This window comes from Dermacentor andersoni, chromosome 4, assembly GCF_023375885.2.
Source record: "Dermacentor andersoni chromosome 4, qqDerAnde1_hic_scaffold, whole genome shotgun sequence".
Classification (NCBI taxonomy): Eukaryota; Metazoa; Arthropoda; class Arachnida; order Ixodida; family Ixodidae; genus Dermacentor; species Dermacentor andersoni.
This window is the reverse complement of record NC_092817.1, coordinates 2,685,815-2,698,542: the sequence shown is the minus strand read 5'-3', so window position 1 is coordinate 2,698,542 and position 12,728 is coordinate 2,685,815. Positions and strand designations below refer to the sequence as shown.

At 44.3% G+C, this 12,728-nt stretch overlaps 1 protein-coding gene across 2 annotated transcripts in view; it reads right to left on the bottom strand.

Annotated features, from left to right (window-relative positions):
* Nucleotides 1-1,262: 1,262 nt before the first annotated feature.
* The window catches only part of LOC126535883 (fat-like cadherin-related tumor suppressor homolog), a 517,574-nt gene continuing 506,108 nt past the window's right edge, over nt 1,263-12,728 (bottom strand). For both annotated transcript variants that reach the window (XM_055073317.2, XM_050182731.3), the window contains 2 exons: nt 6,470-6,585; nt 1,263-1,590 (listed from right to left, as the gene is read on the bottom strand). In XM_055073317.2, the coding sequence (XP_054929292.1) occupies nt 1,495-1,590; nt 6,470-6,585 (212 nt within the window). In that variant the 3' untranslated portion in view covers nt 1,263-1,494. The remainder of the gene's footprint in view (nt 1,591-6,469; nt 6,586-12,728) is intronic.

Sequence of the window (12,728 nt, the reverse complement as noted above, 5' to 3'; positions counted from 1 at the left end):
CAGCTCACATCTCCTAACTGCAAGCAAATTTGCACTTCTTTTCTTAAAAACCAGGCAATTAACTGTGTCAAGTGTCATACCAAACGAAGTCGACACCAAAATGCAATCATTCTGTAAAAATTGAGCAAGAACAGTGCAGCGGTGAGCGCAACATCTTTTTTCGAACACGCGCAGCGAAATATTCAGGATGGACCCTGTATAGTAACTGATCATAAGCCTCTACTGAGATTGTAGCACCATGCAAAGCCAATGCCGCACATTTTTCGCCAAGGATGTTACGATGGTAGCTAATGCTGTATGCATATGACTACGAAATGGAGTACGGGCCCACGCAAGGCTTCAGAAATGCAGATGCCCTAAGTCAACTGCCTGCAGCAACAGACACAAGCTCGACTGAGAACAAACTGGCCGAAGTGTGAATGCTGGAGACAGCACCTGAAATTGCTTAGGATGCCTGCAAGATTGCTCTTTGCATTTGGAGTGACCCAACCTTGGCTAGAATTTAATGCTGGGTTGTAAACTGTTGGCCTCATGGAAAACTCCAGGAGGAATGTAAGTCATTTATTTGTCCCTAGCACGAGCTTTCAGAGTACTGTTTCAGGCTTCTGTGGGGCAGCAGGGTGGATATTCCAATCCAAGCAAGAAGTTATGTTTTAGAATTGCTACACAGCATACATCCTGGTATTGTCCGCATGACAGCCCCGGAAAGAAGCACGGTCTGGTGGGCAGGAATTGATGCAGACATTGAACAAAAGGTGCAAGCTTGTCAGCGCTGTCAAGAGACAAGGCCAGAACCACCACGTACAAGGTTGCATCCCTGGGAGTATGCGAAGAGCCCATGGTCCAGGATCCACATAGACTTTGCAGGACCATTCCAAGCAACTGTTTTCCTTCTGGTGGTCGACGCGCACTCCGAATGGTTGGAAGTACTTCCTCTAAAATCCATGTTATCAGCAACTGTGTGCCACAAGTTGTATGCATTAATTGTTTGCAGCGCACAGCATTTAGGTGTGCACCTAAAGGACTACGTCGGCAAGGAGGGAAGAGTGTTGTGTCTGCAATCCTGTGTGCTGAGTGTGGACGGTTGGCAACAAGGACATACTGGGACGGTGCGACGTTGCTGGACGGGACGGTGGGACGGGACGGTGTTGCTGACAGTGGCTTGCTTCTGTGCGCGGGTTCAGTAGTGTTTTATTGCCATGGAACCCAGTGTGCTGTGAAGCTAGCGGCTTTGCTAATAAAGTTATAACAAGGAGCCAATGGATGGACGTTTGGTATTTATTTTTGCAACTTGAGTGCCACCTAAACATATATAAGGACAACTTGCACAGCTTACAAGGCTTGTAGCACAAGGCACAGTTTTGAGGCAATGTCACAGGCAAGTACTCAACACAGACGACACGGCATATTACCTTAGAGAGTTCAAGCTCTCTGGCCACAAGCACAGTCACGAATGAAAATTAGTAGATGGCAGTCCTTGCACGGTGCCTGCTGTCAGGCCACCTCCTCATCGCTGTCCTCAATGGCACACACCGCTGGCTCACTGTGTCGTGGCAGGTACTGATCAGGGTGGCAGGTGTATCGCTCTTCCTGCAAATGTGTGAGATAAGGGAATAAAATTTATTAGTCCCATAGGAACAAAGGCCCCAGCCCAGGGCTCCTTGGTAGGCTCGAGCCATTTTTCACGTGCTGCACCAGAAGCAGGCGCCATAATTTTTCTAACGTTCATGTGAGAGTGGTCCGCTTTCTCCAGCTGCTGGAATGCTTCTTCGATGGCCGTTTTGGAAGTACAGTAAAACCTCGTTAAACCATGCCTTCTTAAACAGTAGTTTCGTTTTAAAAGTAGTAAAGCCAAATCCCCGACTCAGCTGCCATTGAAAATAATGTGTTTTGTATCCGCATAAAACGTACCAGCTTATTGCGTACGTATCGGTTAACATGTAGTGTTTCCACTTTACGTCGCTTAAACACGGTGGTGCTCGTAGAGTTTCTCACTATAACGCCCAGAGGAAAATCTGGCGCGACAGTCTACGGGAGTTTAAGGGGCACCATGCCGTCATGGGAATGACGGTATATGTGTTTGCGAGGCTCGTGTTGGCTGATGTTGTAAGAGGCTTCGTCTAGAATGTGGATATGGCTACAGAAATAATGCTTTCTTAAAGTAAAATCTTCATAAAATGTTTCCATTCACGCATACTACACTTCACTCACCTACAATGCATGAACAACCGAAGGAAAGCAAGAACAGACTGCAAACTGTTTCAAAGTGAGCGCGAATCTTGTCTGTTCTCCAACTTTAGCGGCCCGCTGATACTTCTTACGTATCATATAATTGTGCATGCAATAAGAAGTTCTCATAGTTAAACAAAACATGTTTTTGTGTAATAATAATCGAGCTAAAACAACTTTTTACGTGCTGTTTTAGGAGATGATTAATCATCGTGACAGACGAGACAGTGCTTGCCTGGCTCTCGAGAATGATGCCAATCCGAAGTCACAATATACTGCCATTCCCATGCATACCATAGCACAGCAGCACCAGATTTCCCTCTAGGTACTATGGTGAGAAACTCTATGGCGGTGCGTCGCCTCCATTGGGCGGCCTGGCAGAACAACAAGCCTCAGAGATCAGAACAACGGCCTCCAAGTGCCCCGTGCATTTGCGTGTGAAGCCATATAAACATCATTTCGGCACCGTGCCAGTTAGTGTTGTGGTGTCGTGCTAACACTCTCGTCATGTGGAAGCTCGGATAAACAAGACGCCAGGTGTTCAGCATAGAAGCAAAATTAGACATCGTTCGTGCTATCGAACGTCGCACTAAGAAGTCGGCGCTGGCACGCGACAGGGATCTACTGTTCCCTACAGTGTGTGGCATTTGGAATGCGAAGTTGCTCGGCAGCGCTGCTGCGACCGGAAAGAAATGTCGGCTACGAGGTTCGACTTTTCGCCATCGTTGCCTTTGTTGTTACTGAAGTGTCGACAAGCGACAGTGATGAGGACTACATGGAAAGCGACAGCACGAACGATTCAGGCCCAACAGTGGCAGAAGCTGCATGGTGTTAATGTTGCTTTCACTGCTCCCAATAAGCTAGGTAAGATATGCACTGCCGTGCAGAGGAAAAAAGAGCAGGTAAAAGGCAAAAAAAAGAACAGATATTTGTCCAGTGAAGCACAATAAGAACAACAGTTTTACTGATTGTCGTATGGGTGTGGTTTATAATATTCCCTTTAGCTGTGGCCAGTTCTACGTAGGGCAAATGGGGCGGTGTATCAATCAGAGGCTAATGGAACATAAAAAGTCGCTAACCAGTGGATCGCCTTCTAATCTTTTCCTACATTGCCAAGATTGTAACTGCATGCCAGAGTTAGATCAATCCGCGATATTGTACAGGCAGTTGTACAACCAGTTTTGTGTGTGTGTTTTTTGAGAATTCTATAGTTTTACAGTCATGATTTAGGCAAAATAGGTATTTTTAGTTAGTGGAAAGACTTCTTCAAGAGAGCTTGTGAAAGCACCTTTGCTGCCTTTTAAGCTTGCAATTCTGTCTGTCTTAGCCTGTTCTTTCTCTGCACTGTTTGCTTTATTTGAAAATAAAGGCTAGTACATTTAGGGATGCTCTCAGAAAAGCTGATTAGTCCCTGTATCCATTTTATAAACATTTGAATTACCATTTTAACTAAGCGAAGTATCTCTTTTGTAGCACTTATAATAAAGATTTCTAAGTTCTCTGTAACGAAGTTGCACTGACTAAAGACATTGTATTAGTCATGTATTTGTAGCAATCATTCTGAATCACATTTGCATTTACGAAATAAACTGCATTTTTTACTGCTCCCTTATGCATCTATGAGCCATTATGGAAGGTTATGTCTGTGTAGAGACAGGAAACAGCCTTTCTGCATAGTGTTTTATCTTGCTTAATATGCACTCTCCAAGCACTAGCTTGCACTCACTTCTGCTGCCATTAGTATTGTATGCAACCGTCTTCAGAGGGCAGTTTCCCTGAGGTGATAGTGGTATTTATTGGCTGCATTCAGTCATGGAAATGGCATATGTGGCTTTTGCACATGAATCTATGCATTTTCATGCCAGTGCAAGCTTAATGGCACATAAGGTGCACATGCAGTGCAATCTGCTCATGGCCTGTGGAACAAGGAAAATAGAATCGTACTCATGTAGCACTATTTCAGATAGATATGCTTATTAAGTGTACTGCTACAGCTGGCACGCATGGTATAGTATACTAATATTGATCCACCAGTGTCGCAAAACAATGGTCCTTTCTAACTCTGAAAATATAGAGCAACTTAGGTACAGGCATGGTGCTCGAACATTGAGAATGGCTGAACAAAATGAGTGGACTGCAATGTTTTATGTGCACTCAGTGTGTGCTTAGACTGAATTGCAACACTTGTTTAAACTGCATCTTAAGTTCTTAAAAATAAATGGGCATAATGAAATGTTGGTTTTTCTGCCATAAGTGCGTAATGGCAGATGTCAAACTTTGTATGGAAACCTCCAATTATGTTTCATTAGCAATTTTGGTAAACACTAAAGTTTGTGAGTGCTGGTGCCATTTGATCACTAGAAATGCTTATACTCGCACGAGCTTACGTGAAAACTGTTGTCTTGCTGTTTAAAAGGAAGGTGTGGGAGAACAATATATAGAGCACAAATATTTTCTTCGTGAACGCTGGGATAACTATCTCAGTACTGGTGTCATGTATTGACAAAATATATTTTGTTGCACTGTATTTATCACTTCTTTAAATTATTATTGGTTTAGTATTTATGCAATATTACAGCAGCATGAAATCAAGGGCTTGAGAACAGCTCATCTGGTAGGGAATTGCACAAGAAATACACTGACCACAGCCGAAGCGCAAATTTTACTGTGGTTGTTGCCTTGCTTGTGCTTTTGTAGTGTTAGGTAAAATAAGATTTCAACCTTCTAGAATCATAAACATGGTAAATAGAGCTAACTATAGCACATGCAAAACTGAAACAAGCCTGAACATTGAATGTGTACACCGCTGCTACAGCAGTGCCTCCCAAGACGGCTACTAGCTGCAAGTGAAGGAAGCATTAACTGAGCTACCAGCTGACTTGTATAGGTCTAGGTCTAGAGTACAGCTTCCAAAAGAAGGCTGCTAGCTGTGGCCTTAGCTAGATCAAGCTAAAAGGTAGACGTCTACTAGCTGGCTGCATGCTTCCTGGGCACGATCTTTGCATGAAGCAGACAAAGTAATCATAGTTTTAAAACAAAAATGACGATGACCAAGTTTCAGACGCAGTACAGTGTTTTATCCAATTTCTCGGACTGATCGGCGCGAATGCATGGTGTCAAAAACAGAGACCGCAGACCAAGCTGCCACCATTTGAGCGTTGCCCTTGCCCTTACTTTCGTTATCAAGGTGGTTTCTCCACTTTCCATGTGCTGTACAGCCAATGCAACATGTTTCATTGACTCGGCATCAAACCACGACCCCGAGAACTTTGGCTGCCAAGAAAGCACGCTGGTCAGGCCTAGCCGGCGGGGGTGTCGGGTGGCATACCACCACGGGAAACTCGCCCTTGATACGTTTCTACCCGTGAGACTACACATGTGGTCACATGCACGGTCTCATGTGACAGCAGCGCATGCAAAGCAGAGTTTGGTTTCTCGGGCGATCAGCCGTGACAACTACTACGCACACCTACCAAGTCTGTATGTGCACACACTGGTAGGAACGGCGGAAGCTCACAAGTGTACATAAAGCCTAATAGCTCCAAACTAAATTTGTGGAACACTGCTTAAACTGACGGCAGTCAGAGACGCAGCAGAAATTGTTGCACGCCCAATATCTGCACATCACGATGATGCCCATCCCGATGAGCACACAGAAACTGAAACCGCGTTTAGTGCAGAGCACACCGCTGATAAGTAGCAGAGTAAAAGGCTTTTCCATCACCTAGGCAAGCATCACGCACCCGCATCGTGCTTCCGCTTTTTTTTTTTTTTCATTCATTTGCTCACTTTTTGTCTCATACTACTCCTCCTCCACATCACCCTCGTTGCTCTCCCCTCCCATTGGCTTGCGCACATGGTTGGGAAGCATGCTCTCTACCATGCTTGTCGACGGGGCTTTTGCACGGAAGGCGCATTATAACCAGTATTTCGTCTGACGTGGCTTCACTGTAAATGGTTTGCGTATGTGTTGATTCATTATGCACAAAGGTGAGGTGTGCAGACAGGACACAATAGAAGAGAAGTGGACAACACGAACGCCGACTATAAACTGAGTGTCCTGTCTGCACGCCTCACCTTGTTGCAAAATGAATCCTAACCAACTAGCTCAGCTTTCTGTTGTTCTAAGTATACATGGAGTTCTATGGAAGGGTAAACGGGAGTTAGAAAAAGCTGCGTTGCAGCCAGTTCTGCACTATAAATGGTTACATTATAAGTAGTCTAAGCTGTAGCGATCTACCTGCAGGGCTGTGTCTTCAGAACACTCCGAGCCCTGATGGCTGCCAGGTGCTTCATCACCACTTGAGACATCTTCTTCAGCATGTGCTGCCAGGTCCGAGTAGTCCCAGCAGTAACCTGCAATGCAATTTAAGCACATATTTACAGGCAGAAAGTCAGTTCTTTTAAACTTTCCTTATATCAACACTGCTTCCACAGCAAAAAACACTGTTTTAGGCAGTATACTGAAGAAACAACTCAGATTACATGCACTGTTGGTTATAGGCTCTGATGACCAGTTGGTTGTGTGAAGCACTCACTAACAGTAATCAGCTCCAGTTAGCAAAATTGGCAGTGTGGGCACCAAGCTATGCGGCAAGTTTGCCACTAGTGATTATATGCCCCGACTGATCTCACAAGCACGAAAAATGTACACATTATGCAAATATGCCTGATTCATTCTTTTTTGCAACAACATGCAGTCTGCGAAGGCCCACTGGGCAAAGTTACTTGGAGAAATAGCAGATCTTAGTGAAAACTCAAATGTGCAGATTGATTACTGGCTCGAACTGCCGTGTGTGGCTAATCATAGCAGCCATACTTCCAATGCGTTGCACATATTTGTGGCCCTCTTAGTGATAGGACTTAGCATCAGGCAATAGCAAAGTGAGAAATATTTACTTCAAGTCACATTGAAACGAATACAATTAAACCTCGATATAATATATAAGAGAGAATTGTCTGGAGGAATTTGAAATCCCACAAGTAACGCTCATCCCGTCATTTCTTTTCTTGCAAGTAAAGAAAGCCTTGGGAGCTATGCAAAGGGGGAAGGCAGCTGGGGAGGATTAGGTAAAAGCAGATTTGTTGAAGGATGGAGGGCAGATTATTCTAGAAAAACTGGCCACCCTGTATACGCAATGCCTCATGACCTCGAGCGTACCAGAATCTTGGAAGAACGCTAACATAAAACTAATACATAAGAAAGGGGATGCCAAAGACTTGAAAATTTATAGACCGATCAACTTACTGTTTGTTGCCGACAAAGTGTATACTAAGATAATCGCAAATAGAATCAGAAACACCTTATACTTCTGTCAAGCAAAGGACAAAGCAAGATTCCGTAAAGGCTACTCAACAATAGACCATATTCACACTATCAATCGGGTGATAGAGAAATGTGCAGAATATAACCAACCCTTATATATAGCTTTCATCGATTACGAGAAAGCGTTTGATTCAGTCGAAACCTCAGCAGTCATGGAGGCATTATGGAGTCGGGGTGTAGATGAGCCGTGTGTAAAAATACTGAAAGATATCTATAGCGGCTCCACAGTGACCGTAGTCCTCCATAAAGAAAGGAACAAAATCCCAATAAAGAAAAGGGTCAGGCAGGGAGATCCCAAGTAACCACGGATATCCGTGGGACGTCCACCATAAGTCCCAACGTCCATCCATCCAGATATCCAACAACGACATCCATGGGACGTACAGGAGAAGTCCATATCCTGTTTGGATGTCCGAAAGATATCTCCACGGGATGTCCATGGGACATCCCGTTTTGAACGTCTGCTGGCTGTCCATAAATAGGCATGTCCAGGATATATACACTAGTGAGTTATATAAACTAACATAAAAATATTGCCGGAAATTTTAGTCTGTTCATATTATATTTGTTTATTTTTGTTCTCTATCGGACACAGTCCATTCTTTTTTCAAAGCAAAATAAATATCTTTCCAACTTGATATAAATTCTGCCCACTTTAACATCGTAGTATTAAAATACCTTTTTTTTCTATCAGTGGGTCATACAAACAATTTGGAGTTTGCTTTAAAAAATGCTTGTGGATGACTAGCAGAATATATAAGCACCCATTTGAAGCCACTTATTCGACCTACAGCCAAGCACTCAAGGTATCCCTCATTACGAAAAGGTCCGGACCTCCGAACATGTAACTGGGACTTATGCTGTGTAGGTTCAGGTGTATCACTGAAACAGGAAGTAAAACACGTTGTTGGGCTAGTTGGTGCATTGTATTAAGAAAAAACCAGCAAAAAAAAAGAAAAGACTGACACAGGAAACATACACAAGACAAGCCTCTTCCAGCCTCTCTCCTGTCTTCTTGTATGTTTCCTGTGTGCGTCTGTTTTTGGCTGGTTTCTTAAAACGGGAAGTAGTCTAGCTGTGTTCAATTTTGCATGCATGTGTCATTGTAGGTAACAAAAACAAATCTCGAACGCTACGCTTTTGGTGGCTGCGTGCATTGAAAGTGATTACGAAAGCTACAATGCGTCAGAGCCGCCATGCATTGACAGTAATCTCAAAGGCTACGTTTTTCTGCCCTTAAGGCGCAGAGAGAGTTAGCAGAAACTAAAAACCCGAAAATCAGATACCGAATATTCCCAAAATAAGTAAATATTTTACTGTGTAATAATACAATATTTTAAAAACCTATATATATTTGCATATATGCACGTTGAAGTGTTAGAGCTTGGCAAAGCAGAGCCCTGCAGTGATCCAATCCAATCCAAGCTCTAGCCATCGTCGCCACGCCGTTTTTCATTCTGTGATTGTTTTGAGGGCAGCAGAGCACCGTTTGTCACCTTCCGTGCCTGCCGAAGTTTCCTGCTCAGCTACTAAGGTATGACAGCTACATCGATTTGTTTTTTAATTCGTTTGGGTATTGAAGTGTGTTTTCTTCACAGGTGCCAGCATGCCTAGACTGCGGGAGAAGCTGTACACGCGAAAGAGAGCGTCGCCGGAAACAAAGACGATATTCAAGGAATTCGGATCTTGCACCGGTAGCCAGCAGTCAACGGCTCGAGAATTCGCAAGTCTAGAACTGCGCAGTGGCGCATATACGCCGCACACTTGCATTAACATGTGCAGTCATGCTGTCCCTGCAAACATTTGTACGCCTTGTGATGCTGGCCACTGCACTGAGCCGACATCGAAAGTTCAGGATGGTGGTTGTGACACTACGCGCACTAAGGACAATGCGCCTTGCTTCCCTGATGGATCGACTCTATGTGACTCATCGGATGGTTCACTTCGCTGTGAGAACGGAACAGGATCCCTTAGGAGAGGTGTACGCACAAGTCAATGTGGGTTCTCTTGTGAGCAGGACCCCGGGGCCTACATTTGCTTTAGCTACCGCGGACTCTTCATCGGCGCCCTTTGATTTTGCTGAAAAACTGTGCATTTGGGCCATTAAGGAAAATGTTGGGCATACAGCGGTGCTAAATGATGCTAAATGTTGGCCATTAAGGAATGTGCGTAAGCTTGTCAGGTTACCCTGGCATGGCAAATTTGTTACAATTCCATTGCTGCACATGTCTTAACTGCAGGCGTTTTCAGTGCTATTGAAGTGATGTGGTCAAGATTAATTCCTTCATGTCATTTCTGTTGCTTTCGCAGTTTAATAATGTTAATTCATATCTTCTTTTTGCTTCATTCTTTTTTTATTCCATGCTGCAAACTCAAATGTCCGAGCAGGGTGGCAATAAGAATTTTTGTTGTGCTGTTCTGTTGTGCTATTGGAATTGCAAATTTTCCTTTTTTTTTATCAGCGTATATTTGTTCTTTGAACAATATGCTTATATGTGCTTTTTGTCTTTATATGTATAAGGTGACAATAAAAGCTGACTTGTATTTGGAAGTTGGTGTAGTTCATTTTTTGTTTAGTTAAAGCACTCACTATAGCAGAATGCATTCAAGCACTCGACCAATGTAACATATATATTACATTGGTCGAGTGCTTGAATGTGTCCCGGCTACTATTGTCGCTTCAAGGTATGTGCATATCTGTAATATCCCTGGATATATATGTATATATATCCTGAACGTCCCCTGAATATCCATGCTGAATGTCCGCATCGGACGTACTAGAAAATTCGAGGCTTTCGAGGAAAATTCGAGGGACGTACGTCGTCGACGTACGACGTACGACGAATGTCCGACGTACGTACGTCGGACATTCATGGATATCCCACGGACATCCTGAAACGTTGCCCGGATATCCGTGGTTACTTGGGATACGATCTCTCCAATGCTATTCACAGCGTGTTTACAGGAGGTATTCAGAGACCTGGATTGGGAAGAATTGGGGATAAGAGTTAATGGAGAATAACTTAGTAACTTGTGATTCGCTGATGATATTGCCTTGCTTAGTAACTGGACCAACTGCAATGCATGCTCACTGACCTGGAGAGGCAAAGCAGAAGGGTGGGTCTAAAAATTAACCTGCAGAAAACTAAAGCAATGTTTAACAGTCTCAGAAGAGAACAGGAGTTTACGATAGGTAGCGAGGCACTGGAAGTGGTAAGGGAATACATCTACTTAGGGCAGGTAGTGACCACGAATTTGGATCATGAGACCGAAATAATCAGAAGAATAATAATGGGCTGGGGTGCGTTTGGCAGGCATTCTCAGATCATGAACAGCAGATTGCCATTATCCCTCAAGAGAAAAGTGTATAGCAGCTGTGTCTTACCAGAACTCACATATGGGGCAGAAACCTGGAGGCTTACAAAAAATGTTCTACTTAAATTGAGGATGACGCAACAAGCTATGGAAAGAAGAATGATGGGTGCAACGTTAAGGGATAAGAAAAGAGCAGATTGGGTGAGGGAACAAACGTGAGTTGATGACATCTTAGTTGAAATCAAGAAAAAGAAATGGACATGGGCAGGACATGTAATGAGGAGGAAAGATAACTGATGGTCATTGAGGGTTACGCACTGGATTCCAAGAGAAGTGAAGCGTAGCAGGGGGCGGCAGAAAGTTAGGTGGGCGAATGAGATTAAGAAGTTTGCAGGGACAACATGGCCACAATTAGTATGTGACCGGGGTAGTTGGAGAAGTATGGGAGAGGCCTTTGCCCTGCAGTGGGCGTAACCAGGCTGATGATGATGATGATGAAGCATTTCTGCAGATGATTTTCTTTTTAATGACATTCGTCGGTACGAGAGCCACGTGGTCTACATCCTGGGAGAGCAAGGCTTAGCACCTGTGGAGCATTGGCAAGCCTGCAGCGAGTGAGTATGGAAGCCTCGAATTTCTTATGTAAATAGCTTCTTCTACCTCTTTGACTCTGATGAAGTCGCGGCTCAGGGAGCCGGGTGGCCACGGGCCACGGGTCCCGCTATGGGCTGACTGGTATTGCACCCTGGCACCAGGCGCTCTGACACCGTCTGGGACAGTGGGCACCGTCAACTCGGATACTGTGTGCACTGAGCGGAGTAGTACTACCTAACAGAGCTGACGTCTCCTCGTGGCTGCATGTTTTGCGCCCATTATGGGTGTTATTTTTTGGATGCTGGTTGTTGTCAGGGTAGCGACGATTTAGGTCTAAGGCTTTACGAAGCTGCCTGTCCCACGTGGAGGGACACAACCTGGTGGACCGTGGCGTTAAGGTGTTGCACTTTGCTTCCTTCATTCTAGTTAGCTTCGCACAAATTGAAATTACTCATTCAACTCAAGGAAGTGAGCTTCGTTCACGTGAGCTTAGCATCTGAGTAGCCGCCCGATCTTTTGCTAGCCGAGTTGAACATCGTACCACGTGGGCGATGCGCACGCAGAATTCCTCTCCCAAGGTGCAATAAATGCCCTTGTGATTGTTTGCACTACTGTGTTGTTGTTCCTTTGTCCCAAGAGCACGGGTGAGAACCCCACAAACTTTATATCTGTGAGCATTCAAAGAGCTTCTCAAGAGCTTCTCAAGAGCTCCTCAAAGAGCCAAAGGGCTTTATTGAATAGCGGTACCTACCCATTCCCACATGTACAGTGGTCCATGTAGGCATGGAAGAGGTCCGTTGAAGAGTGGCACATATGTACACATTGCCACTATTGGTCCAACGGTTGATATTGAACTTCCTTCCCTCAGCATAGCAGCCCAATGCGCTATTCATTAGACCATGGATTTACCCAGTGAGCCAGGTAGACGGGAAAACGATTAGAGACACACAGACATAGATGGACAGTTAACCCCTGGAAAGTGCGTGAAGTACCCCAAGAATGCAAATGCATTAAAGCAAGTTAGTTGCATGGCTGTCCCATTCCGCTAAAACTGGCTTGAACACAAACCACTGGTTACTGTTTTCCATATTTTGGAATAATGAGGGAGCAATTTGAGGGAATTTCAAAGTTTTAGGGGAGCTCTACAAAGCAATTTGGAAATGTAGAACTTGGTGCAACAGGCGCAGCTGTTCTACCCCTGTGACACATGTGTGAAGTTTATAAGAGGCATCTAGTGATGATGGTAAGTGATGCTAAATCTTTT